At 42.3% G+C, this 24,955-nt stretch overlaps 1 protein-coding gene across 1 annotated transcript; it reads right to left on the reverse strand.

Moving 5' to 3' along the window:
* Positions 1-1,335: 1,335 nt before the first annotated feature.
* Positions 1,336-24,953, reverse strand: AIDA (axin interactor, dorsalization associated). Its single transcript, XM_090263398.1, has 10 exons — positions 24,657-24,953; positions 19,411-19,480; positions 12,594-12,647; positions 12,107-12,161; positions 9,661-9,724; positions 9,397-9,503; positions 6,029-6,151; positions 3,882-4,004; positions 2,421-2,538; positions 1,336-2,292 (listed from the first exon to the last, which is right to left on the reverse strand). Exons 1-10 carry the CDS (start codon positions 24,764-24,766, stop codon positions 2,190-2,192), a joined length of 927 nt encoding a protein of 308 aa, XP_090119524.1. The 5' UTR covers positions 24,767-24,953; the 3' UTR covers positions 1,336-2,189.
* Between the last annotated feature and the right edge of the window lie 2 nt (positions 24,954-24,955).

The raw sequence follows: 24,955 nt of genomic DNA on the forward strand, positions 1-24,955 counted from the left end.
AGCTAGGAAGATGATCAAGTGGGAAAGGTAAATTAAATCTATTTTGAAATCAATCAAAGCTTGGAGTCTTCTTTTGCCCCGTCAGCTTTTTTTGGTATTGATCCTCTACCTTACACTACTGAAAAGCCAGCAAGTGGTAGAGGATCGATGTTGGGAAACTGAGCAGTTCAGTTGTGGCTACTGTTCACCGGCTGACTTTTTGTTCATTTGAAAGTAAATTTAAATAATGTGTGGGATGAGGAGGAGTCTGCCTACTGCTTGAAGACAAGCACTCATTTTGTCATTTCATTCCAGGCTGAATTAAAGCTAAGCTACTCACACAGTGTTCAGTTTAAGCTTCTTTAATACGGAAGAAAGGCATGTGTAGTTCATATAAACCACACTTATGTGAACAATAGCAGATGCTCCAGATCAATGATCACTTTGATACTCATGTCCTATGGTCTATGAGAAAAGAGAAAACAATGTATCAGTTTTGCTACATTTTAATAGGTTTTTTGAGGAATTTGTCAGGTCTTGTCAGCAACATCAGACGAAAGGTACCGAGTACTCCACAGGGTACGGAGTGCTGCCAAGCACCTTAGAGAATTTCCATGACACGGAGAATATGTGGTTCTTGCCCCTTGAGGAGCTTACAGTCTGGGAGGCTGACAGCTCACAGTCTAAGAGTTGAGTGAACAACAGTTATTTAAGGCAATTCCTCACCCCGCCAGCTGTTGTGGACCCAGTCACTTTGGAGTTAATCTAATCAAGATGAGAGACAAGACTAAATCTGGTGAAGAATTCTTTCAGGCTCATCAGGTTGCTGACACCCATCTTCATAAACAGAACTGACCTAACAGACAACTGGAAGGAAAGACCAGATTCCTGAAGTGTGAGGGCTCAAACAACTTAATTGTGGCCACTTGTTTACCAAGCGCTCATACCCAACAGTGTGATGGGCTGCTACACTGGGTGGAAGCTGGGCCAGGACTGGCACGGCAGACCCCTTGCAGTAGCACTGGTCACTGAAAGCAGTGACTATTCCATACGTAGGCTCCACAGCTAAGCTGCAGAGAGCCCACCCCAGGTCTTACCGTTCTGGGCACCAAAGAGCCACGCGCTATGCACTGCGCAAGTCTTCCTCATGCCCCATTAGGTCCAAAATAATGTGAATAGTCCAATTATAAGGAGCTACTGCCCTGCATGTTTCCCTGTGGATGAATGTTGATACATCTAAATAGGGAATACATGGCAGTCCTATCTACCAATGTAAAAAAAATAGAGGATCTCCCAATTTTGCATACTCATCGCTCTAAGAAGAGGTCTGCAGGTTTTCAGGTTTCACAATCAGTTGTCAGAAAAACAGCAGTTATTCCTGCAGTATCTCTTTCGTATCTGACTCAAATTAGTTTTAGATTACATGACTGAAGAGACATTAATGAGCCCATCTAAAAAACATGTATTATTCTGAGATGGTTCCACAGGAACCCTAGAATCACTATTGGGAAGAATAACAACGTGATGTAAAAGAACAGTGAATCAACATGACTAAAAATAAGCGCACTTTCAGAAACACAACCTGGTCATCTGGAAAAATCACAGCTACAACCTGGGAACACTCCCATGTGGGGACTGATCTGGCCAAGGCACACTCTAAGCAGGAAAAGGATGAGATCGGGGGCACTTCAGGCCAGCTCTGAGGAGCAGCCTAGAAATTTTCTTCTTGGACGGCGTCATTGGCCCAACACTACCAGAGCAGTTTCTTACTACCCTACCCACATTGGCCCAAAGTTCGACCTTAACTCAGAAAACCAAGGAGCATAGTGGAGCAAAGGTGATCCGACGTGTAAACTCTAGTACATTCTTATTGCTGTAAGAAGTTTGAAGACGAGTATATTCCACCCACAACGGTGCTGTTCCAGGAAGCAGGGCAGAGCAGTGGTCAATTAGAAAAGAGACTATTGATTGCACAATCAATAGAAAAGTAAAATCATGTTCCCAAGCCCACAGTAAGCCCGTATCCAGAGGAGTCTGCCACGTCGGTGACGTGCGGGACGTGGCGCTCTGTGCCATGGCTTTGCAGGGGGCGCTCGCTGGCCTCCCGCTAGAGGCATGGCTTGCTTCCTGTCTGAAGGGTGAATACGCTACACGAGCTATGACGGTTTCTAGTGAGTGGGCAAATTCACAGAAGTTCCAGGTTACTCATGTCAGGGACATTCCTTGTGCAAAGTTTGATGTAGATGAAGATAAAGTGGTTTCTTGGTCAATAATTGCAATTTCTTTCTTTTAAAGTCAGTGGGTTTCTTGTATCTGTAACCACAATAGAAAAGCCACTGTTTAAAATACTTTGATAATTGATCTATTCCAGCGGTCTATTCCATGCTAAGAAACACTAGTCACCACTCAGTTAGTACTAATTCCATACGTGCATCACTTACAGTTCTATTACAATGGGCCCAGGCTTAATCTCATCCATCTCCATGAAGGCGAAACACTTGGTACTGGTAAATCTCTTTTTAGGCTTGTAGTGTTTGAATTCAAAGAAGATAGCTGCACCTACGGAGTTAAAACAAGCCACGTTAGCACCATTTTGGTCAGTCCGTTTCCTGTGGTCCGCAGGAGCACACGCACAAGCAACGACTGGTATAATTTTACAAAGTAACCTTTGTCAGACAGTCTGATGCTATGCCTGTGCCTGTCACTCCAGACTCTTCCATATCTCAATGGAGTGACATTTCCACAAAGTGCAGCCCAACCTCTTGAGCTAGACTGGATGAAGAACAAAATGTCAAATGAGAATAGCCTCCGAAGATTAGCTGAAATGCTTGTAAACATGAAGTGTATCCTCCGCATTAATATCACCACGAGCTACAGTGACTGTACATAAAGAATTCAAAGCTGGAGAAAATGAATGGCGTCATCGAGAACACAGCTCAGTGAAGTAGAAACACAAGAACCCAGCCCATGAAACACACCTCCTACCCTCATATCAGAAACACTTCCCAAAGCAATGGAGTTAAACGGGAAAAAGGTTTTAATATTTTTATGCAAAAGGCATACTTCGTACTGAAATTCCTTGAGCATTGTTTCTGAAGCATGTGCTGTATTTACACTCTTCTAAGACAGCGATTCTCAAACTCCGGTGTGCGTCAGGCGGTGTGCAGTGGGGCCCAGCGCCCGGCTCTAACTAGGGAAGCGCCGGGCACGCCTGCCGCTCACGCGCACGAGCCTTTTCGGAGAGGGACGGCAGCACCGGCTGTGAGAAAGGGAAGGCCAGCTGCTGTAGAGGGTGCGCGACTGTTCAGAAGGCCCTGTGTACCGTGCACAGCGCTCCGGCGGGACTGCAGCACCAGAACTGCAGCCGGGCCTCAGGCTAAGGGCCCTCCGGCCCATCTGCAGAGAACACGGTCGTCCCCGGCGGGCAGCAGCGACGGGGACGCATTTCATCCTAAGAACCGTGTGCCTTGGAGAAGCGTCTTCACCTGCTGAAAGTGTGCTTTTGTCCTTTGCCATCCTCCTGACAACTAACTGCAAATCATAGGACCTTTCTGCCCCACACATTCAGCTGGGAAAGAAAACAGTTTCTTTCAACTACCAGAGACCTAACCTTCAGGGAGCCCTGCTTCCTTCAGCTCTTTAGTCCGAGTAGGGCTTTCCTTCCGTTTTGTGGTTAAAGATGGTAATATTTTGCAAACGAAGAATATTTGATTATGTAAGTTATTATACCACTAGACGGCACGATTCCTAATTCCCACATCTAAATAAACACACGTCTCATTCAAACCGACAAACACTACGTGACATCTCCTTTTCCCGAGGCTGCTCGGCCCACCAGGCACACAGGCAGGAGGAAGATGGGTCCTCTGACCACAGGAAGCCAATTATTTACAATTACGAACCTTTGGTTAATTTTTCAACATGCTTCTGGAGCTCAATGTCCACATTAAAATGAACATACGTATCTTCTTTCCTTGAGGCCACAGGAGTATCTTGCACAGGCGTTAAATCTATGCCGTTCAGGTCTGGGGAGGAAAAAAGTTTCTGCTTAGCAGTGTTCAAACACAGACTCAAAAACGACAAACGAACCACGGGGCCTACGGCTCCTAAGGAGGCTTGGCGGAAGTCGGGGGCAGACCCCCAACGCCTGGTGGTTTCCAGAGGGGTGTGAAGGGAGCTGAGGAGAGGTGGGGGACCTCACGGGCTGGAGGAGGAATCCTTGCCATGGCTGGGTACAAAAGCAAGCTCGGAGGTAACAAAATTTGATCCTTATAGTTAAGAGGTGAAGAGAACCTTGTATCTTTCTCAGAGATGAGGCCACTATAGTTCTGTGTGCAATAAACATTTGGAACGTGAGGCATATTCCACAGTGGGGCCCCTACCCCCGTCTTCCACTCTTGATCAAGTGCTGGGCATGGGAGGGCCTGTCAGTGTGCCATCATCGAACTTCCCTGCTGGGCCCAAGCCAGAGGACCAAGCAACGGGCGTGACAGCTGCCAACGACCTCTCCGTACGTGAGTGCCTTTTTACGCACGTTACCCCGATGCTGTTATATCTGCTGTAACAATCTGATTTACAGCAACCAGATGGTATACGATGTGTGGTGGGTGGTTTTAATTTCCTGGAGCTGAGAATCACCTAATTGAATCAAATTCAACAGGGGCTCGCTTAATGGCTCCTCAGCGTTTATGTGCTACTCAACAGACCCCTCTTAGGGGACTTAAAACGATTTAGTACATTTAATTATTTCAGTCCCTAAAGATACTTACACAAAAAACATATTTCAGTTCAACGTGTATGCCATTAGCTGCAGCGATAATTTCAGAGTAAATATTTTAACAAGAGAGCATAATACCTATCACGTCCTCCTGACATGCACTTGTGTTACAGTGTATATACCTGAGTGAGATATGCGGCTTTGCAAATGGCCTATAAAACAATGCAGGGTATAAGTCCTTTCCAGTGACCGTGGATTTGATAACCGGTCACGTCAGAAGACAAAGGAGCACAGCATTAGTGCTGTGGATCGTCACCTCTCCATGTAAGTCTTCCGGGGACAAACTCCTTCTCCTCTGAGTCTGTCCTAATGAGCCCACAGTCTGACTTTGTCTCTGTTATTGGTGAAAGGTGCCTGCATTTAATTCCAGTCCATGCCTGTGTCTTTGATTTGCCTCAAGCTGCAGATTAACTTTGGACTGGATTAACTGTGCTGTCATTTCTGAATAACAGTATGACAACTTCATCCTCAATCACCCAGTAATTATTATTTCCCAATAATTATTTTTCAAAGACCACTGAGCTCTTCACAGTAAAGTTCTGTATAAAATGCTTGGTGAAGGCAATGAAAGAATTCAACGGCTGTGGTTTATTTTAAATCAGACAGATGATGTTGCTTTTCTAGGAATACGTGGTTGGCCACATTGAACAACAGAAAAAAACCAATCCTAAGAAAAATCATGCTTAATAACCTTGGTAACATCTCTTGCTAAGAAATCCACCACTTTCCTGTCCCACAGGACTGTGTTCGGGGTGTGGGTGTTGATGGAAATGTTCTGTTTCCCTGATTCCACTCACGACTCATCGAAGTCCTGGCTCTCACCCACTTGGGCAGGGCTCTTGGGGGTCTGAGCCTCTCCTGGGAAGGAGGAGGGCCTCGAGCGGAGGCTAGGAGAACAGCTTTGCAAAGAAAGCCGCACAGCCTTGGGAGGTGGGGACGTTTTTCTTAAAACCTGTTTTCTGAAGGGTATCTCTGTTTGAAGACCGTGTGTGTGTCTTAGGCAGCACCCTTCATGCGGTTTTAAGAATAAATAGACAAAGAAGAACTCAGAAGCAAATGTGAATGTAAGTCATCAGAAGGAAATGTTTCCAGTCAATCTCTCAGAAATGTCCAGAGAAGGAACGGTGACATCTTCTCAGAGATTTGGCCTCATTGTAGAATGAATGAAAACGAGCTGTAAGGCACAGGAGCCCTGCCCGCCCCGCCCCCACCCCAATGAGAAGCAACAATATAAGAGTCACTAGAGGAAAAACAGGTAGACAAGTTATTTACCCTTTACACTAACTGTGATATAAGGATCAATGCACTGCCCGGCATCTTTCAGACCGATTTTCTCAATTCTGATAGTGAGTAACGTCATTCCTGGTTCTGATGGCAACCTTGGTAATAAAGTACCTGGCAACAGAGCAACAGCAATAAAAGTGAGCTCCACCGGTAGTTTCAGAATAAATAGTTTAACAACACAGAGAAGACAGAGCTTTCCCCTTAACCGACTTCGTAACCAGCCAGTTTTTAAAAACGAGACATAAAGAATAAATTCATCTCTTTAACATGAAACCTGCGCTTGGTTGTTTCTGTACAAATACTTAATTCTGAGTTGAACTTAAGAGATAAGCAAAAGTGAATTTAATCTGCAGATGAAATGAGGTGATGTCTTTTTTTTTTTATTTTAAGATTTTATTTATTTTTCAGAGAGGGGAAGGAAGGAGAGAGGGAGAGAAACATCGATGTGAGAGAGAAATATCCATCGGTTGCCTCTCCCATGCCCTCAACAGAGGACCTGGCCTGCAATGCAGGCCTGTGCCCTGACTGGGAATTGAACCGGTGACTTGTCAGTTCCCAGGCTGGTGCTCAACCCACTGAGCCACACCTGCCAGGGCAGAGGCAATGTCTTATTTTGCTCACATTATATAAGAAATTGAAACTGCCCCCTATGACTATCTGGACCTTCTTTCACACAAAATTCAGAACCGGTCTTGAGGCATAGCAGTGAACATCATCTTTTTAAAAAATTTAATATTTAAATTACAGTTGACATTCAATATTACTTTATATTTGTTTCAGGTATACAGTATAGTTGTTAAGACAATTATAATACATAATTTACACAGTGATCCTCCCACTAATATCACTTTAAGTGTATGTTTATGCATATTTAAACCTATATAAGAGACCAAGAGATCATGTGAGTCAGGAAAAAAATAATTTTTAAATCTTGAAAATTGTGTCATGGGCTATTTTTTAATTCCTATTGCTCTGGTTTATGATTTTAGTTGCTTTAATATTTAACACTGTCAATAAATTTTTAGGTCATACATAATAAGTTATAAATTTATATCCTTTATTTAAATAAAATCTGCCAAGCCTACCTTCAGAAAAACCCCATTTTGGCATAAGCCAGTTATTTAACAGAGATGTATTTATTAAATGTTTGCTTTATGATTTTTTGAAAATTTGAAAAGGAAAGAAAGAGGTAAGTATTAAGACAGCTAAGCCTCGGTATCTTTCTTGTCTTTTCAGGAAAGGTTGGCTAAAAAGTCATTTTTAACTTTAAATGGGAAAAACTGCTCTGGGTCATGCCACTCCCATACACCATTGCTCATGAGCCTCACGGTGGTGACAATGACACAGCTGTGTGCATCTGTTGAAACGCATAATAAGAACGGTGAATTTTCTATGTGTATGTGATCCTGAGAAACCTACAATTCTAAAAATCACATGCAGACAAAGGTGACAAATAAAAAGTCACAACAATGACTACGACCATCCCGCCGCAGAATGCAGCCTCGGTATCACTGAATCCTTGGGTTCTCTCAGGGAAACAGGGAGAAGACTTTTTCCCTGCTTTGCAAGTAAGTTAAAAGTTAAACATCATCTTGCTATTTCAATGATGATTTCAATTAATGTAACTTCACAAGTTACTTCTTGATAACATTTGTAGGCCCTGGACAATATGATCCCATACTAAATGTAACTCGTTAAACTCTATGTATTTTTTCTTACTTTTAGGAGAAAGAAAGCAGGGAATTGAAGGGTTCAGTAAGTTTTCTGTATTTCAGCAATGAAATGTCGCAATGCTACGCCAGAATACAAAAGTCTATTCAGCTGCACTTGTTCTCACAGAGAGAAAAAAAAAAAAGCTTAATCTTACAAAACAGAAGTACAAGGTAGACTAGAACCTACAGCAGTTACAATATGGGGTTTGAAAAGGGAATAGCAATTAGTAAAACAGCGAGATAATTTCACAATCTCAGCCAAGGGCTGACCTTGCAATTAAGATTTCCTGCATGTATGACAGAAGCAAGAAAATACACCCCTTTCTTCATAAAGCAAAGGATACTGCAAATGATGCCCCGTACCAAAGAAACACGGGCCGCTGCTACGTGCAGTACCCGTGACGTTCCCGAAGACCCGACGGCGCAGGCCTCGTTATCCTGCACTGAGAGGTGATGGTGATGACCTTTCACCACCACTGCCATTCAGTGTGTGACAGGCGCTATCATAATCCCATTTGATAGATAAACTGAGGTTCAGAGCGGTTTAAGAAACGGGCGCAAAGTCACTTAAGTTGTAGCTGTAAGAGCCTGGACTCAAGCCCAAGTATCTGTGGTTGGTGCTCCACAATGCCTCCTCCCAAAGATGGTACCACACTTTTATTATCCAGAAGGTTACCCGGATGAGACACAGACTGTATTTAACTGTACTGCAAAGCCTCAAGAGTCTATTTTAAAATACATAAACATGACAGCATACCGCTCTACTTCCTAAAGTGAAGAGGTTTACACAGATGGAAACTACACTGGTAAGAACAGAACAGAGTGAAACAGCCCCGGGGAGAGGCCTGCCCCAGCTTATTTCCAGGGAGGGAAGAGCCCCACCGAGACCGTCTATAATTACAAAAGGGGGCCTCGTTATTCGCTTTTCCAAAACGAGATGGGTAAAAAAGGGCATTTGCTCAGTATCCACTCCCCCAGGATGAGGTTGCTACTTGTTAGAAAAGCCTGCTTGCAAGGTCCGCCCTTGGCTAGTGTCTGGGAACCTGGATTTCGGGCCAGTTCCCACCCTCCCCTGATAAGAACAGTAACAGTCACTAGGCCTAAACCGTCTGTGCAAACAGGGTTTATGCTGAGCGTCTGCTTTCCTCTGGGGTCTGGAATTCTGGCCACTGCTAGGCAGAGGGTGGCCATGCGCTCAGCCCCCAATAACAGTTCTGGGGACCGAGTCTCTAACGTGCTTCCACACGTGTTGTTACAATCTGTGGCTGGAGGGAGTGCGCACAAGCGAGCCTCCTGGAGGGTTCCCGGCAGCTTGCACCTGGCTTCCCGCCTGTGCAGCTGTTCCCTTTGCTGGTTCTGTCCTTGCATTTTTCTCACTGGAATAAGTTAGAGCTGTGCGTACAACTATATGCTGAGCCCTCCCAGCGAGTCACCAAACCTGAGGGTGGTCTGGGGACCCCGACACAAGAGACTTTCAGACTGCACTTCTAAAATAGCTCCTGCCAGTAACACGGCTGCGCACGCTTGCTGCAGACCAACGCGGGCTCTGCAGAGGGTTCCCTCCCCGCTACCAAGCACCAAAATAAGCTCCAGACACCTGACCCGGGATTAAGTTCTGTGTATTTTTAAACAAGTGATACCCACCGGGAACTCTAGCAGGAAAGGAATCAGGAGACCCTGCTCCAGCACCGCCCTCTTCTTCATCCTCTTCAAATTCCAAATTCTCTTCTTCACCAGGTGCTAAAATTCTTCTATATGCAAAAGGACAGAAAGCTAGTGAGTGACAAAACTCGGGTGTACGAGCGAAGCCTCACAGCTACTCAGGTCCCAGTGAGATGTTGGTATTAACAATGTTGACAAAAACAGATGTAAAATAAGAAAACAAATACTGGTACGTATTTATTTTACCTTAAGGGGACAGGCTGAACGTCAAATGGGAATTCTTTATTATATGTAAGAATATTCTTTAGGACTAGAATAGAGAGAGAGAGGAAAAGACATGAATTCTTCTACAAACCAAAATTTACAATTTTACCACAAATGACTATTTTTAATCAATTTTACTTTGCATATTAATAATTTTTTAAAATTGCCAATCTTGCCATGCATTTGTCCACTGACTTACAGTCTCAGCAAAATGAAATATCCAAAGTATGTTCCAGGTACCAATAATTTCAGAATACTGTCAGATCTCTGAGGAGAGTATAATGTCCAGTCTCAAAGCCCTTGTGGAAAACAAACTCCAAAGTACTTCTTCGATGTACAATGTCCCAGGTGAGACACAGGAACTAGAGACAAATAATGCCTCCTTCCTGGACATCAAAGATGACCAATCAAAGGCGCATGAGCATGTCTTACTCTATGTCCTGATTAAATTTCCCCTCAACGCCATAAAACTCGTAAAGTTTGGTAAATCTGGCTGGAACTCTCACATATAAAGTTTATTATATACACACATTTATTATATAGATATATAATGCTAATTATCATCTATGGTAAAGGTTATTACATATATGCACACACATACATAAAGTTCCAGGTGCTGAAAATATGGCCGCGATCACGACGGGGGGTTCCCGACCTCACATACGGGTTTAAGACGCCAGGGAGGAGAGGCAGAAAATAAACGGGCCACAGATCAGCGAGGCAGCGTGAGCCCGCGCGGGGCGTCACAAAGGTCGCGAACGGGCAGCCCATGTACCGGAGCAGGAGAGAACTTCAGCTAAGGTGGACGGGTTAGGCCTTCCAAAAGGAAACCGGCAGGAGCCACGTGAGCCACACCCCGGGGGAGAGAACGCTCTGTACGCAGCTCCGGGCCAGGGCTCCCCAAGTGTGAGAGCGCAGGACGGGGCAACCACGAAGGCCCCGAGGCAGGGACCAGCCTGGCTTGTTCAAGGAACAGAACGGACTGCGTAGCTCAAGTCGGGTAAGCCGGGCGGAAGCGGCAGATTTGAAACCTGATATATTGATATTACTAAGGATTAACGTAAGAAAATAAATGGCTAGTACTCTCAAGATCTTAGCTTCTGTGTATTTCAAACAGGATTATCAAGAGATTTTAAAAACCTTGAAGGGAAAATACATTAGCAAAATAAACCAACCAAGTCCCACATACTGAAAGGTACAGTCGATCACTAACTTTCTTTTTCTTACAGTCTTGAAAGAGGCAGAGGTAAGTTTGACTAAGTACACTTAACCTGAAATATATCAAATACCAGTTAGTAGAAAATGATTAATTCTGATAAAATAATTAAGTCATAAGCGCCTAGCTTTAATAAAATCAAAATTACAGAGCATATCCTCCTGAGACACGACATACACAATGATGAAGGCAATCAACTGCAAATTAAAATCCTCTAAAAAGATTACAGTAAATACAAAGATGGGAGAAATCTATCTAAATTCAAAATGTAAGAGAATGGATCTCAATAAAGCATGCTACCTTTCCCTTGCATTCTCACTCCTGATCTTAAAAAAAAAATAAAAATGAACAAAAATATAAGGACTAGAAGCCTAAGGCAGAGTTTGGTCCACCCTTCCACTTCGCCTCAATAACCTCCCAGGAGCCTGAACGGGAGAGCTATGATATTTAGGACTGACGCCAACACTGCACCAGCACAGATGTGGTGGGAGAAACACATGCTTTGGGGTCCCGGAGAACCCTGGTCAGAACCCAGGTCTGGCCTTTAAAAGCTGTAAGGTATGGGCAAGTGTCAGTTAACAAATCGCAACTGAGCGGGTTTATCTGAGTGCTTGGTAGGTAGCTGCTACCCTAAAAAATGGAAACCATCATCACCAATGAAAGATCCGTTGATGCAACAGGAGAAATAATTGGACGTGTTTATAGGAAGAGGTAATAAATAACTAAGGATAAATAGTTTATAGTCATCCTACATATCTATTCAATTTTAAAATTTTATTTGGAGAAAAGCTGAATAACAAACAAAAACCCTAATGAAAAGAGTGACCTAATATGGAGCCAAAATGCTAATTATGATTATCATTATAATTTTCATTAGAAACATTATATAACCATTAAAGCCACCAAAGTGCTTTTCTTAAAATAACAGCCAGTCGCAGAAGACGGCGTATTGTCTGGCTCCGTGGCTGGGCAGTGTCCCCAGCAGGCAAATCCACAGGCGGACAGTAAACGAGCGGCGACCTTGGGCTGAGAACCAGGGGCTGGTGGCACTGGGCGGATGACAACGGGCACAGCGTTTCTTCTTATAAAAGCATTAAACATCACCCAGGACTAGACAGTAACAGAAATAAACAAGCATTTGTGCTAAACTGTAATAGCTCAATAAATATTTTCTGAAAGGAGTCCCACAGAAACATATAAAATAAAACTTACTTGGCTCTAGCTTCTTCAGGTCCTCCAGTTTAAATTCTTCTTGAGACTGTGTGGACTAAATTTAAAATATGCACATTACATCTCTTTACTGTGAAGATTTCCTTATCCCTATGTTCTTTCAGTGGCAAGAACTCAACAGTCAAAAAGTAGGCAAAATAAATGAATCTACTCCCTGCTTTCAAAGTAGAAAATTAAAAGTCAGAAGCTAATTTTTGTTTGTTGTTGTATTTTGGGAACATTCAGACTAATAATAACAGAAGAAAAATTAAAGCCATATCTTTTATTTCTAGTTTATAAAATATGAACTAAATCTTTCAGTGAGCTGAACCCATGAGTCCCTATGGGTATAAAACCCTCTGAGACAGCACCGCTTTTAGCAGGGACGCCTGATGTTTCATCAGAACAGCTCATGATAATGCCTGTTCCTTCGTTCTGCAGCCCTACAGCTGGTGACTTCCTCATACCAGAGGGAAAAAGCCCTATTTACCTGTAAAGCTGCGCTTCGTAACTCCAAGCATGTTGCAATTTTACCTATGGTTTTCTGCAGGAAAAAGAAAAAGCTGTAAGTACCAAATATAACTGTTAGTTGTCACAATCATCAAGTTCATTTTTATTGATAAAGGAAGTATATATTTTTAAAAATAAATTTTATTTCTTTTTAGCATCTTGCAGATTTTAAAGAAGAGAAACAGGAAGCAAATGGCTGGATAAAGGCAAGAAGGTGGCCATACATTTTCTCCTGACCTAATGCGTCACAACCAATTTTAAATCAGGTTGACTTTGATGATGGCTTGACGATACAGTTTAAAGGACAATGGAAAGGACTTCTAACATCTTCCCCCACAAGCTCTGCCGTTTCTTCTACATAAAGCCTGAATTTCACCGAAAGATTTAAAATACCTGAAAGTTAGCATAATGGTATCATTTAATTTTGACCAAGTCCAATCAGGACTGACTTAATGAAACACATAGGCAATACTAAGCAAAATTAACACTTGTAATAACCGGTGGCAAGTTTCACAGTCAGATCTGTGTTATATCATGTGAGCTATAAAATGGATAGAAGTGACAGGGCATAGTCCTTGCCTTTAATAAGCTAAGGTTCTGCTACGAAAGATAGACATGTACAGAATCACTGTCCTGTAAAGAAGAGACCCTTGATTCCGTAAGAGTCAGCAAAGTAAGCCATTGTATGTTCTTAAGAAACAGGACAAGACAATGTGTTGGGAATCAATCTCCAGTGACTGGCAGGATTTTGAAAACTAAAAAGTTTAGAAGATTGTCTTGGTTCAGTTGTCCCATACTAAATACAGGTTTAAAATATGAAGTGTGTGTGTGTTGGGGACAGGGGTCATTCTGAAGGGGACTTTCAAGGACTAGCTGAGGAATCTGTTACTACTTTAGCAGTAAAGTACACAGAATGACTAGGCTACCAGATTCGCTGTTTCAGATTGTTCTGACAACAGTATCACTAGGTTAAAGTAGAAGAGGTAAAAGACCAAAGGTAAGATCAGTCAGGTTATTTCAACTGTCCAGGTAAATGGTAACGAACAAGACCATGAATGCCTGGGGTGGACAGGGAAAGGAGGATACTTGGAAGACATATCTGTAGAGCAGGCAGCTGAATTATGTCCATCGAGACTTTCAAGTTCTTCCAAAAAAAAGACATCTCTTAGTTTTTCTTAGGAACTGATCCAGACCGTGACAAGGCAGTACCTTCGCACAGTATCTGCAAGGCCTCACAAGGAGGCACTCTGAAAACAAATGACACGTGTTCCTAAACATATTGATGACTTCGTGAGCTGGATTTGGTGGTTTTCTCTTTCATCAGTTTTCTCTGCAAGATAATGAGGAGCAGAGACGGGTAATAAACACCGTCCTGCTCCCAGCACCTAGGCTGGTGGGCAATGACTACATGGACCATAAAAAGCAGGCAGAGCAACTCACAAAGCAAACCACAGCGACACTTGGCTACAGCACAGAAACAATATTTAATTATCTCCACAATTTAAAAATTCCTTTTAATCCCCCCCCAAAAGTTTAGGAAATACCCTATTTTATTCGGAAAATTTACATTTCAAGATTCCATTTAAATATATTAAGTGCAAAAGGATTCAAGATACTCAGATTCATTTACCCTCTCAAACATAGGAATCAGTGAGTCTTTTCTACATAAAATCTAATATCCTCCAAACCACTGTTATTCAAATACACCACTCAACTCTGCAAACAATAAATAATTTTAAAGCTAAACATAATAATATAGTAAGAGTAATGACTAACAACTACCGAGCACTTACTAAGTGACAGGCTCTCTTTAGAGATGTACAAACATGAATTCATTGGATCCTCACTAGAATTCCATCAGTTAAATACAATCATTTTATAGATGTGAAAATGGAAGAGAGGTTAAGTAACTTGTTCTAGATGTGATTTCTTTCTGTACAGAATCAATATATAACAAAGCGATACATTCATTTTAGTACCATTTGGCCACACTTCTTATATTCTTTCAAAAATGGTTTTTAAAAAGGATTTTGTCTTTGTATTAAGTGAGATATACCAATAAACTTTAAAAAATATTAGTTAACTTCTTTTCCTTCTTTACTATGAAATCCATTTGATTTGATACTTTTAACTTAAAATAAAATGTAGTTTAACAACTATGAGTCCACTAATAACCTGTTTTAAAATAAAACATTTCTTCAAGTTAAGCAGAAGCAAAAGCTTTTTTGTACGCAATCTACTGAACTATGGCAAAATACCAACAGGCATTATTCACAACTATTTTGAGGGACCACACCCAACACCAGTATTAAAAAGGAGAGAGACACTATCATGTTCAGATGTAGCAATGACTTTTAAAACATATAGCATTTACTGATGTCAAAATCGAGTGTTTGCTACTGTGTTTCACCTTTCTTAGAAAATGATTGAGAAGCACAAGGTCACTCATACCAGAGTACAATCTAAGTACAATTATTACCTCCTGCACACCAAGACTAAGTACTGAAGGTAAGGGAAGCTTAATCTTAGAAAGATTTAAATTCTCAGCACTTCATTCAAATTAATTGCTCATGCTTAATATGGCACAGAAATGGAAAATGTTCTCATTTGCAGAATACTGGCTATTTTACTTTGTCCTGCCTAGGGAAATTGACAACTCAGTAAGACCACTTAAAAAAAAAGAGGCGCTAAAAATCAGACAATTAAAGAACTAAATTAGTTTTACATCAATTTAAATAGGTTTTAAAAACACGCATAGTTGAAGAAGAACAGTTTCAACCCAGACTTAGGTTTTCAGACTTAAGCATCCAGTCAGCCAGTGCTCTACCCTCTAGCTCAGGGGCGGGGGGAGCAGGAAAGGGGGGAAGAGACAGGGAAGCAGCAGAAAGGGGAGACCGTTAAAACAGAAAAACAAGCATAGAGTGCTCGAATTGTCATCACCACCAAACCGGATTCAAAACGGAGAGACTTTCTAAGCATCGTGAGGCATCACGTTCTATTCCACCCAGAAACTTCCATGGGAAATTCAACTACACTGAAGTCGGGAATTTAATGGAATGGAAGCTTTGGCAGCTAGTCGTTGGCTACTAAACCCAGTTGTTAGTGTGACAAAACTATTGTGAATTGCAAGCTGAGTAAACTAATCAGGAGGGAGGAGCAAAAAGGAATCCCATTTGGAGCCTGAGAACATTATGAACAGAAAATCCCCAAGTCAGGATGCAGGACCCAGCCTGGCTCTCCCTGCGGGGGGAGAGGCGAGCGTCTTTCCTGCCCCCTCTCCTTCCCCTCGGGCAGGTTCCCTTTCCCTTTCCCTCCACTAAGCTCCAAGGGCCCATCTTCTGCCTCTGAAACTTTCTACATCAGTTTGGAAAAACAACCCATGCATACTTTTTAGCACCAATTAGTAAAGTTTAGAGAGATCAGCAGTTCTGCTTTTGTCCTTTAGACTTAATATAAATATTGTGAAGATGTATATAAGCTATTCTCTCAAAAATTAGGGTTTCTCTTATCTTAAAATAATCACATTGTATACGAAGAAATGTCAATAACCTAAGATTAATAAAGAAGCATTTATTCATCAAGTATTTTTTTTAAAGTTTACTGTGAGCTAGACAGCAACATGCTTCATAAAGTATTTTAAAAATATGGTTGGTTTTTTAAAAATCTCCTTTCAAAGTCCCACAAGCTACTAATGATTGCCATAATTCTCAAATTTCTCACTCCTACCAAAACAGTGAAAAGAGTAAAAGCATAAAAATATAATTCAAAATAGAAAACATAAAGAATAATTTTGCTTGGAATAATGTAAGGAACATTCTCTGTTTTCCTCTTTTGAGGAAAATACAATCAAGTTTCTCCTACTTTGGCTTATGTGCCAGCTCTAGCATTCGATTAAGTTTGCAGACCTAACAGTTGGTTTCAGAATTTCCCATTAACACTGTCCTTCAGAACAGCAGATCCAATGAAACACTCCATAAAGGGAGGAGGGGGACTCCCAAAAGCAAACGAATTTAAGAAATACTCCATTGAAGGGGAAATCAAGAAGGAATGCACCTGGGGGCTTGCACACAAGCCCCAACGTCCAGGTGCCTTGTGACTCGTCTGGCCTTGACTCGCACGGGAGGCCAGCAGCTGCACACAGCTCCTGGTGGCCGGATCACAAGCCTCTGAGAACAAAGAAGCAAGAAGAACAGAGTCTCCTTTCCCAAGTGATAACATACCTTGTGGAATGGACCCCTATGGTTTACTGCTTTGCTTTGTAACTTTGCAGATTAACGTTTACCCTCATTCCGAGGGAAGAATGTATGTTAGGCACGTAAGCTTTTCTTTTTTTCTTGATTCTATTTTTAGTAATGTTTGTAACTCAATAAAAAGTCTTTGCTGATAGCCTAAGCGAGCTACAGCCCTCCCTCCGTTGTTGATCACTCAATTCTGCCTGCTGGTATTGCCTCAGTGTCCCCGTTCCACAACTTCACGCAACACTCCATTACCCAAACTCTTTAAAAATTCAACATACAAAAATAAAATAAATAACAACAAAATAAACTATAAAAAACGAAAAGAATTCAACATGCACGTTAGCATATTAAAAGCCCTGAGAAGTCCTAAACTATTCAAGTAACATCTATTAATTTTTTAAGTATATTTTATTTATTATATTGTTACAATAGTTCCAATTTTTTCCCCTTTGCTCCCCTCCACCCAGCACTCCCCCCCCACCCACATCTATTAATTTTTCAGAGCCAATGTTCTCCAGAGCATGTCTGGGAAATTTTAGTTTTCTAATCACTTAGCAACTTTTTCCTTATGTGACATTTAAATAAGGTCTATATGTCATTAAGAGTTTTTTGACCTGCTGTGAATGTCTCACCTCCATTTGTAAGTAAATTTGAATTTGTAAGTGGATATGACTTGCCATATATTAACAATGCAGTACAGAGTGACTTGGGGGTCCTTCTCCAAGCCCCAGGAAAAGGCAGGCAGGTGGGCACAACACAGCCACAGATGCCTCCCAGGCAGGTATTGTAAATAATAAATACCTCAGAAATCAGGCCTTCATGAAAGGAGGAGGTATAGAGGATTCAGGGATTTTATGATCATTTAGGATTATCTCATCCTTCATTTCTTTTTTCATCTTCTTATTTTTAACCCCTCATTTCCTACATAAGGAAATTAAGGCCCAGAGAGAGCTAGTATTTAGGACCAAGTCTTCCGACTCCAGATCTCAGGCTCCTCCCTCCAGGTTGTAGGGCCTCCTGGGCCCTGTCAAGTATAAGATGTGTGGGTCTGTGTCAGCTAAAAAAGAAACAGGTGGCTACTGAGGAACAGCCATAAACAAGGAATAAACAAACAGGATCATCGAGCACCGGCTTCCGCCTTAGAGAGTTTCTAAAAATTAAGAAAAAGTTAATTTTTTCTTATTAGTCTAATCATTATCACATGACAAAGATCATTTCTTAATGGCATTTTTTTAAATTTAAAGGTTTTCGGTCAAATCACTTTATATTTCAGGTCATGTGGCTCATAGGTTTATACCTAAGAAACAGATGTGGGAGACAAAACATATGAGTAAGTAAAGGCAAATAAGTGATTAAAGTATGTGGGTCATTAAGCTTTATTTAATTCTGTAAGCTTTCATTGTTTCTATATTCATAACACACTTCACAGAAGTGATAAAACATCTATCTTTGTTCCTTTCCTTAAGCAAACCAATAATTTCCTCTATGGTAATTATTTTCCAGGGCTCAAATCCTAAATGTCCTAAATCTACTGTGGGTATTAGTAATTACTAAGGAAAGAGAACAATACGCTTTTGTTTGTAGCATTGTGTTGTTTTCTTTTTCAACACAAAAAAGTACATTAGATAATGGAGATCCTAAATATTTTTAAAATGCAAATATACTAACTACGTAAGAAATATGGCTAACCCATATCTTTGGGTATTTTTTTTTTTTCTTTCTTCTTTTCCAAACTCCTATAAATAACAGTCAAATGAATATGAGCTTAAGGACCAAAATAAATTTGTTTCAGCTTACTTAAAAAGTCTGCAAAGAAAATCACTGCCACTCTTGCACAAAAAAAGAATTAAAGTGAATCAAGTCACCAGTTTTCACCATGTGTTTTCTTAAGAGATGAGGGAAAAACAGACACAATATTTTTTCATTATCTACAAGATTAAAGTTTGATTTTACATTAGGTACTCTGAGCCAGGGAAAAATGGGAATTTTTCCTTCTCATTTCTTCTCACTTTTTAAAGCAAAGCATCTTAAAGTATCCCATATTTCATCATCTCTAACAGTACAAGGAATAACCTGACACATTAAAATTTTAATTCAAGGAGAAAGAGCACCATTGAAACATTCTGCAATTTTATGCATTTATTTTGCTGACAGTCTTATGCCAAATTCTTGACTTATTTTTTTCAGTGATGACTTTCTTTTTTGGGGGGGCGGGGGTTTATTTTGAGAGGAGGTAGACAATAAGTCAAACTGAGTTAAAGATATGAATTGAGGTGGGATGCAATTACTTATCATCAAACTCCAGTCTCTGGACTCCCCGCCCCCAAACAAAGTGTGGATGATCGTCACTAAAGTTCAAGTCTAAATAGCTAAGTAAAGACATTAAGTGGTAAATCATGTGGTATCTCTACGTGATCACTTCATGTTTAGCAAAGCATAATCAGTATCATTCTTTGTACTTAAGAATGACAGTTTTTGTTGTTTTTTTGCCGAATGAAATCGAAAGACAGAACCCTTTTCATTTGGAACTTGACATATCTGGCAATTATTTCATGGTACCTTTTGTTCTTCTGTGAATTCAGAATTATTGTGTTGAGCCTGGGCCTCTTTTTGTAGATGTCTTGCTAATCTGTAACAAGAAAAAAGAAATTTTCCTTTAGAATTGAAGGAAAGCAAACACTCTCGAGTGCAACAGGGTGAAACCATTTCAACCTTTTAAAAACCCGACAGTGAAGTACCATATTACCGTGTTCTATTTTCAAAGTACAAGTCTACGTTTCCTTTAGAATCAAACTCTTTCTACAATGACAATGAAAATAAGATATACTTCTCATACCATTTTGCTGGAACAAATTTCAGCTCTAGGCAGTAAAAACATAATCTGAGAGCTGGAAAGGATCCCAAAGGGCATCTCACCCAACTTTCTTTAGGATGCACAAACTTCTTCTGTAACAAGCCCACAAGCAGCTGCCCAGATTCTGCTTAAACATGTCCAGGGAGCACCAGTAGCGGCACCAACCAGACACACTTTGTCGGACTGTCATTAATTTGCTGATAAGATTAGTCCAAATGACAGCCACGCCGAAGGGATAATACCCAATCAAATTAAACTTTGGAAACCATTTTTCATGGAAAATAAAGAAAAGCTCATTAATCAGACATGAAAATCACTGTATGCCCAATTATCATCAAAATTAAAAAATAGAGGCTAGGCCTTGATGAATTTGCAGGGACGGAGAAGCATTACTAGTATACCTCAACAGTAAATATCCAAAGCAATTTCTGAGACAGCAAAACCCAAAGGAATGACCCTTAACTAAACAATAAAAAAGACAAATGATTCAATTTAAAAACTGGCAAAGGACTTGAAGAGACATTTCTCCAAAGAAGATATAAAAATGGTCAATAAGCACATGAATATCCTATCATTAGTCACCAGGGAAATATGGATCGGAACCATAATGAGACATCACGTCATGCCCACTAGGAAGGGTATAATTTTTTAAAAGAGAGAAAAAAAACAACAGGTGTTAAGCAAGAATGGGGAAAAACTGGAACCCTCCCATATTGCTGGTAGGATTGTAAAACGGTAGAGTCACTGTGGAAATCAGTTTGGCAATTCCTTATAAAAAGTTAAACATAAAGTTACCACATAACCCAGCAATTCTGAAATTCTAGGTATGTTCCCAAAGCAATTGAAAGCACATGTTCACACAAAAAACCTGTTCCTGAATGTTTACAGCATCAGCATTAAGGGTAACAGCTCCGAAGTGACCACTCACCGTGCCCATCCACTGATGAATGAGTAAACACCAAGGTGTCTATCCACTCAGTGGAATGTTATTTGGCCATAAAGAAGAATGAAGTAGTGATACATGGATGAACCTCAAAAATATTATGTTAAATCAGAGAAGCCACCAAGATCACAGATTACATGATTCGATTTACACGAAATGTCTAGAAGAGACAAATCTTTAGAAAGAGAACATAGATTAGCGATTGCCTGGGGCTTGAGTGGGAATATGAAGTGACTGCACACAGGCCCAAGGGATCGTTTCATGGTGATGGAAACGTATGAAAATTTGATTGTAGTGATGGCTACCCAACTTGGTAAATTTCCTACAAATTCATTCAATTGCATATGTAAAACGGGTGAATTCATGGTATGTAAATTATACCCTAAAGTTATTTTTAAAAACTTTTTTAAAAACCTGGGCCAAAAAAGATTTCTTAAATCCATAACTGATCACGCCATTGGAAGACAAAGTGAGACATGACTGTGTCCACTGAGGGAAAATCCACACCCTTGCGATATCAGATGAGCAAATATTCTTCCCTGGAGAATAATCTCACCTTACAATGCTACCAATAGATAACACAGAATTATTCTCAAGGGGGGGTCTTAAATGTACTTTAAACACATGAACAAGTAATCAACTGACAGCAATTCGTGACAGAAACCAGTGCTTCTCAAAGCATCTATAGTGAAGGACTAGTTCTTTTTCCCCAATCTGTTCCAGACTAATATTTTAATAAAATACAACAAAATCTATGGTACAGATGTCAGACTGCTATACAGTTTCTAAATCTTAAATCTCAATTCCTTTATCTTGTTGGGGACCAGCACAGATCTGTGGACTACATCTGAGTTGCACTGATAGAAGGCATCGTAAGGACGATGAACAGCAGGTACTGTTCAGTCTTCAAAGTCATCCCTTCACTTAACAACTATTTATTGAGCATCCACATGCTTGATTAATAGCTCAGGACTGATCCTGGGAAACGTGTGTGATTGCGAGCAAGACTCTATTCCACTCTGTCATCAGTTAGGGGTCACATAGCCCCAGGCTGCTGAAAGGGTGGCCCGCTCAATGGGGTTGTGCTTATTGACCATGTTTATTTTGGGTAGAAATTTTACTTTTGCCATAATTTGTTTAAATCTTCCAAAAGGCTTTTGGCACCAACTCTTAATGTTCCCATAGCATACTACTGAATCCACCAACTCAAGAGAATACAGTAATTATACATCTAAATAAACAATTACTCAGTGATAGCCTAGACTACTCTGGACACTAAGCATATACCCTGGACACAGGGCAGATACCCTGCCCTCAAAGAGCTTACATTCAAGTGCGGAAGACAGACAATGTGCCAGACGAATATATAAAATATATTGTACGTTAGATGGTGATAAATACTATGGAAAAAAACTAAGCAGGACTGGTGTGGTAGGATGTGCAAGACTGAGTAGTGGGGGTGGGGCTGGAAGGCAGGCATTGCCATTTCAAATAGGGTTGCCAAAGAGTGGCTCATTGAGAAGATATTTGAACAAAGATCTGAAGGAGGTGACCAAGTGACCTACGCAGATAACGGGTGGGGAAGTGTTCCAGAGAAACAGCAAGGAATGGATGTGGAAGCACTTACTCTTTTCATACTTCTGTAATAGCAATACCTGATTAACTCTAAAATCCTCCTATTAGACAATCAGTGCTTGGATGGGGGAAATCAAATCTTCATGGTCTTTATATCCCTAGCACTCGCTTGTCGGATGATGAAATTGTTTAAGCTACAGTATCTTACTTTATGATAATACCAGACATGCCCATTTCTGCCACAGGTCTCCCCTCCCATCAACTCAATCCTATACGTTGTATGGCCATAAAGACATGGCTGCCTGCCCCTCTAGGAATGCTGGTTATCCTAGACTCTTCCTCCTTCTTCACTCTCAATATCCAGTGACTAAACCCTGTTCATTCTTTCTGACATCCCTTAGTAGCTCCCAAATGGTCTTTTCTGCAGAATTTCCTCCCAGATATCTCAAGTAAAAAAAAGACAATCTGCCTTCATGTTTGAATATGTGCATTTTAAATTCAACCTCATTTTATATGTAACCTGCATGTTTACAAAACTTAAGCCAGTCATTACACATTTCTGGTCAGATGTGACACTGACAGTTTTCAAAATGTGAGGACCCTGAATGATGAAGTTCAAAAGTTAGCATCGAGGTCCAACAACAGACTAGCATGTGCCTATTACTTAGTTCTAGCTGAGCAGCTGGCACACTCCTTTTTCCTTTGTGATTGGAATTGGACATGGTATTCTTCACTTGCCATTGTCAGGTCCGCGGCTAAACGCCAGCAGCTGCCAAGTCCCACCACATCACAAGCGAGAGGCAGCGTTGTGTTTCAGGGCACGGTTCACACACAGAACGAGTACACACAGGGGCTCACTGTCTAACTGGCTACCCCATGGAAAGACATGCTCTTTGGAAATGAAGGACATCAAATTTCTCCAATTCACACACACAATGCATCTTAAATGAAGTGTCTTAAGCACTATGTAGAAGAGCAGACAGGATGTGAACTAAAAAAAAAAAAAAAACAACTCTCAGATTTCAGTGGTATAGTTTTGTGACCCTGGGTAATCTGTTTAACCTGAGCTTTTGTTCCCTCAATTTGTAAAGTGAGAATACGCTCACTGAGTAGTTACAAGAGCCAGTGACAGCAAGTGAAATTGCCAATCCAATGACAGCCATTTCTACGCAGGGCAAAACGGCCCAGAGCAGGGTTGGTTTTGGGGCCATATTCAAAGTCAGTAAGATGGGGCAGAGAACACCTACACACTTAAATTATCTTAAGGGTTAGATAAAAACAAACAACTACTGTAGAGAATGGACAAAGAATTTAGATCCTTCAAGTACCACTCGTGTAACCTTCCCAGAAGACACTGGGGGGGGGGGGAGGACAAGATTTTTTTTTTACTCACACATGGTTTCTTCCATATTCGTGAAAGCCTCGAACAATAACTTGCTTTAACTCAAGAAGTAATTAATGGCAACATTTTGGAAACAATAGCATTTTAGTAGGCAGCTGTTTCCAGGAAAATGTGCAAGAACCTAAGCAAGGTTTTGTAGGTACGTATATCTTGTTTTTAATTTAAAAAAAAAAAAATCCCTTGAGTTTTTTTGGAGGGGGTGGGGGTCACCAGAAAGGGGAAGAAATCGGGGTCGGGCTGATCAGACACTGGCGCTCGCACGCCCCGGGCCGCTACGCACGACACACAGGAAAAGGGGGGAAGGACCCGCGGGGGGGGGGGGCTCCCGAGCGGGGTCCATTAATTCACATTCTGCTCCCTTCGGTTCACATCCTGCGCGGACTCCACCCAAGGCAGCCGGGCGAGGGGGTGGGTGGGACCCACACTGCCTAGCAAATAACAGCCCCAGAAACCGAAACAGAACCGAGGTGAATTGGGAAAAACACGGCTCACCAGAAAGAGGGGTGGAGAAGGGGCGCGAGCAGGGGGACCCTTCTTTCGGCTGGTGAGGCGCCGCCGGCCTCGCTCTTTCCCGCGGGGACCCCCTCCCCGCGGTCGCCCCCAGTGAAGTTCCCTCCGGCCCCACGCACGCGGGATGGCACCAGGGAGCCACGCATCCCTGGAACGTGGGTGGGGGACACCCAAGTCTTTCCCCGGGGACCCTAAAAGAGAAATGGAGGGGCGGCAACCTGGGAGAGGCGGAGGGGGGGGAGGGAAGGAAACTGGCCGCCGAGCGGGGCAGCCCCGAGGCGGGGGAAGGAGCGAGGTGGGCAGCCCGGCGGGGCCGGCGCCCGGGAAGGAAGGGCTACCTGTTGAATGGCACCGGCCCGGCGGGGGCGGAGGGGGCAGAAGGGCGGGCCCCGGTCTCCGGGGCAGCCTCTCCCGGGCTGGGGCGGGTGCAGCCCGGGTGCCCGCGGGGCCCCACCCCGGGAAGCCTCGGCGGCGCGGACGGAGAGAGCCCGTCGGGCCCGCGCCGGCCGCGAGTCACTCACATCTGATACTCGTCTATGGCTTCCACCAGCTGGCCCCAGGAGTCGAAGTCGGCGCCTCTCCGGAAACTGGCGCCCCAGCGCTGCAGCAGACTCCGGGTCCCCTCCGACATGGCCGGTGCCCGCCCCGGCCCCTCCCGCCCCTCCCCCAGCGAGGCCGAGCTCTAGGGCGCCATCCTCCCCGGGCCTGGCCCCGACATTAACAGGGCCTGGAGAAACCGCTGCGGCCACCGGCGCCACCCGCCGAGGAGCCGCCCAAGCCCATTTGCCGCCACAGCCAAACTTGGCGGCTCCGAGGCGGC

Source organism: Furipterus horrens, unplaced genomic scaffold (genome assembly GCF_987537825.1).
Source record: "Furipterus horrens unplaced genomic scaffold, mFurHor1.1.pri manual_scaffold_15, whole genome shotgun sequence".
Taxonomy (NCBI): domain Eukaryota; kingdom Metazoa; phylum Chordata; class Mammalia; order Chiroptera; family Furipteridae; genus Furipterus; species Furipterus horrens.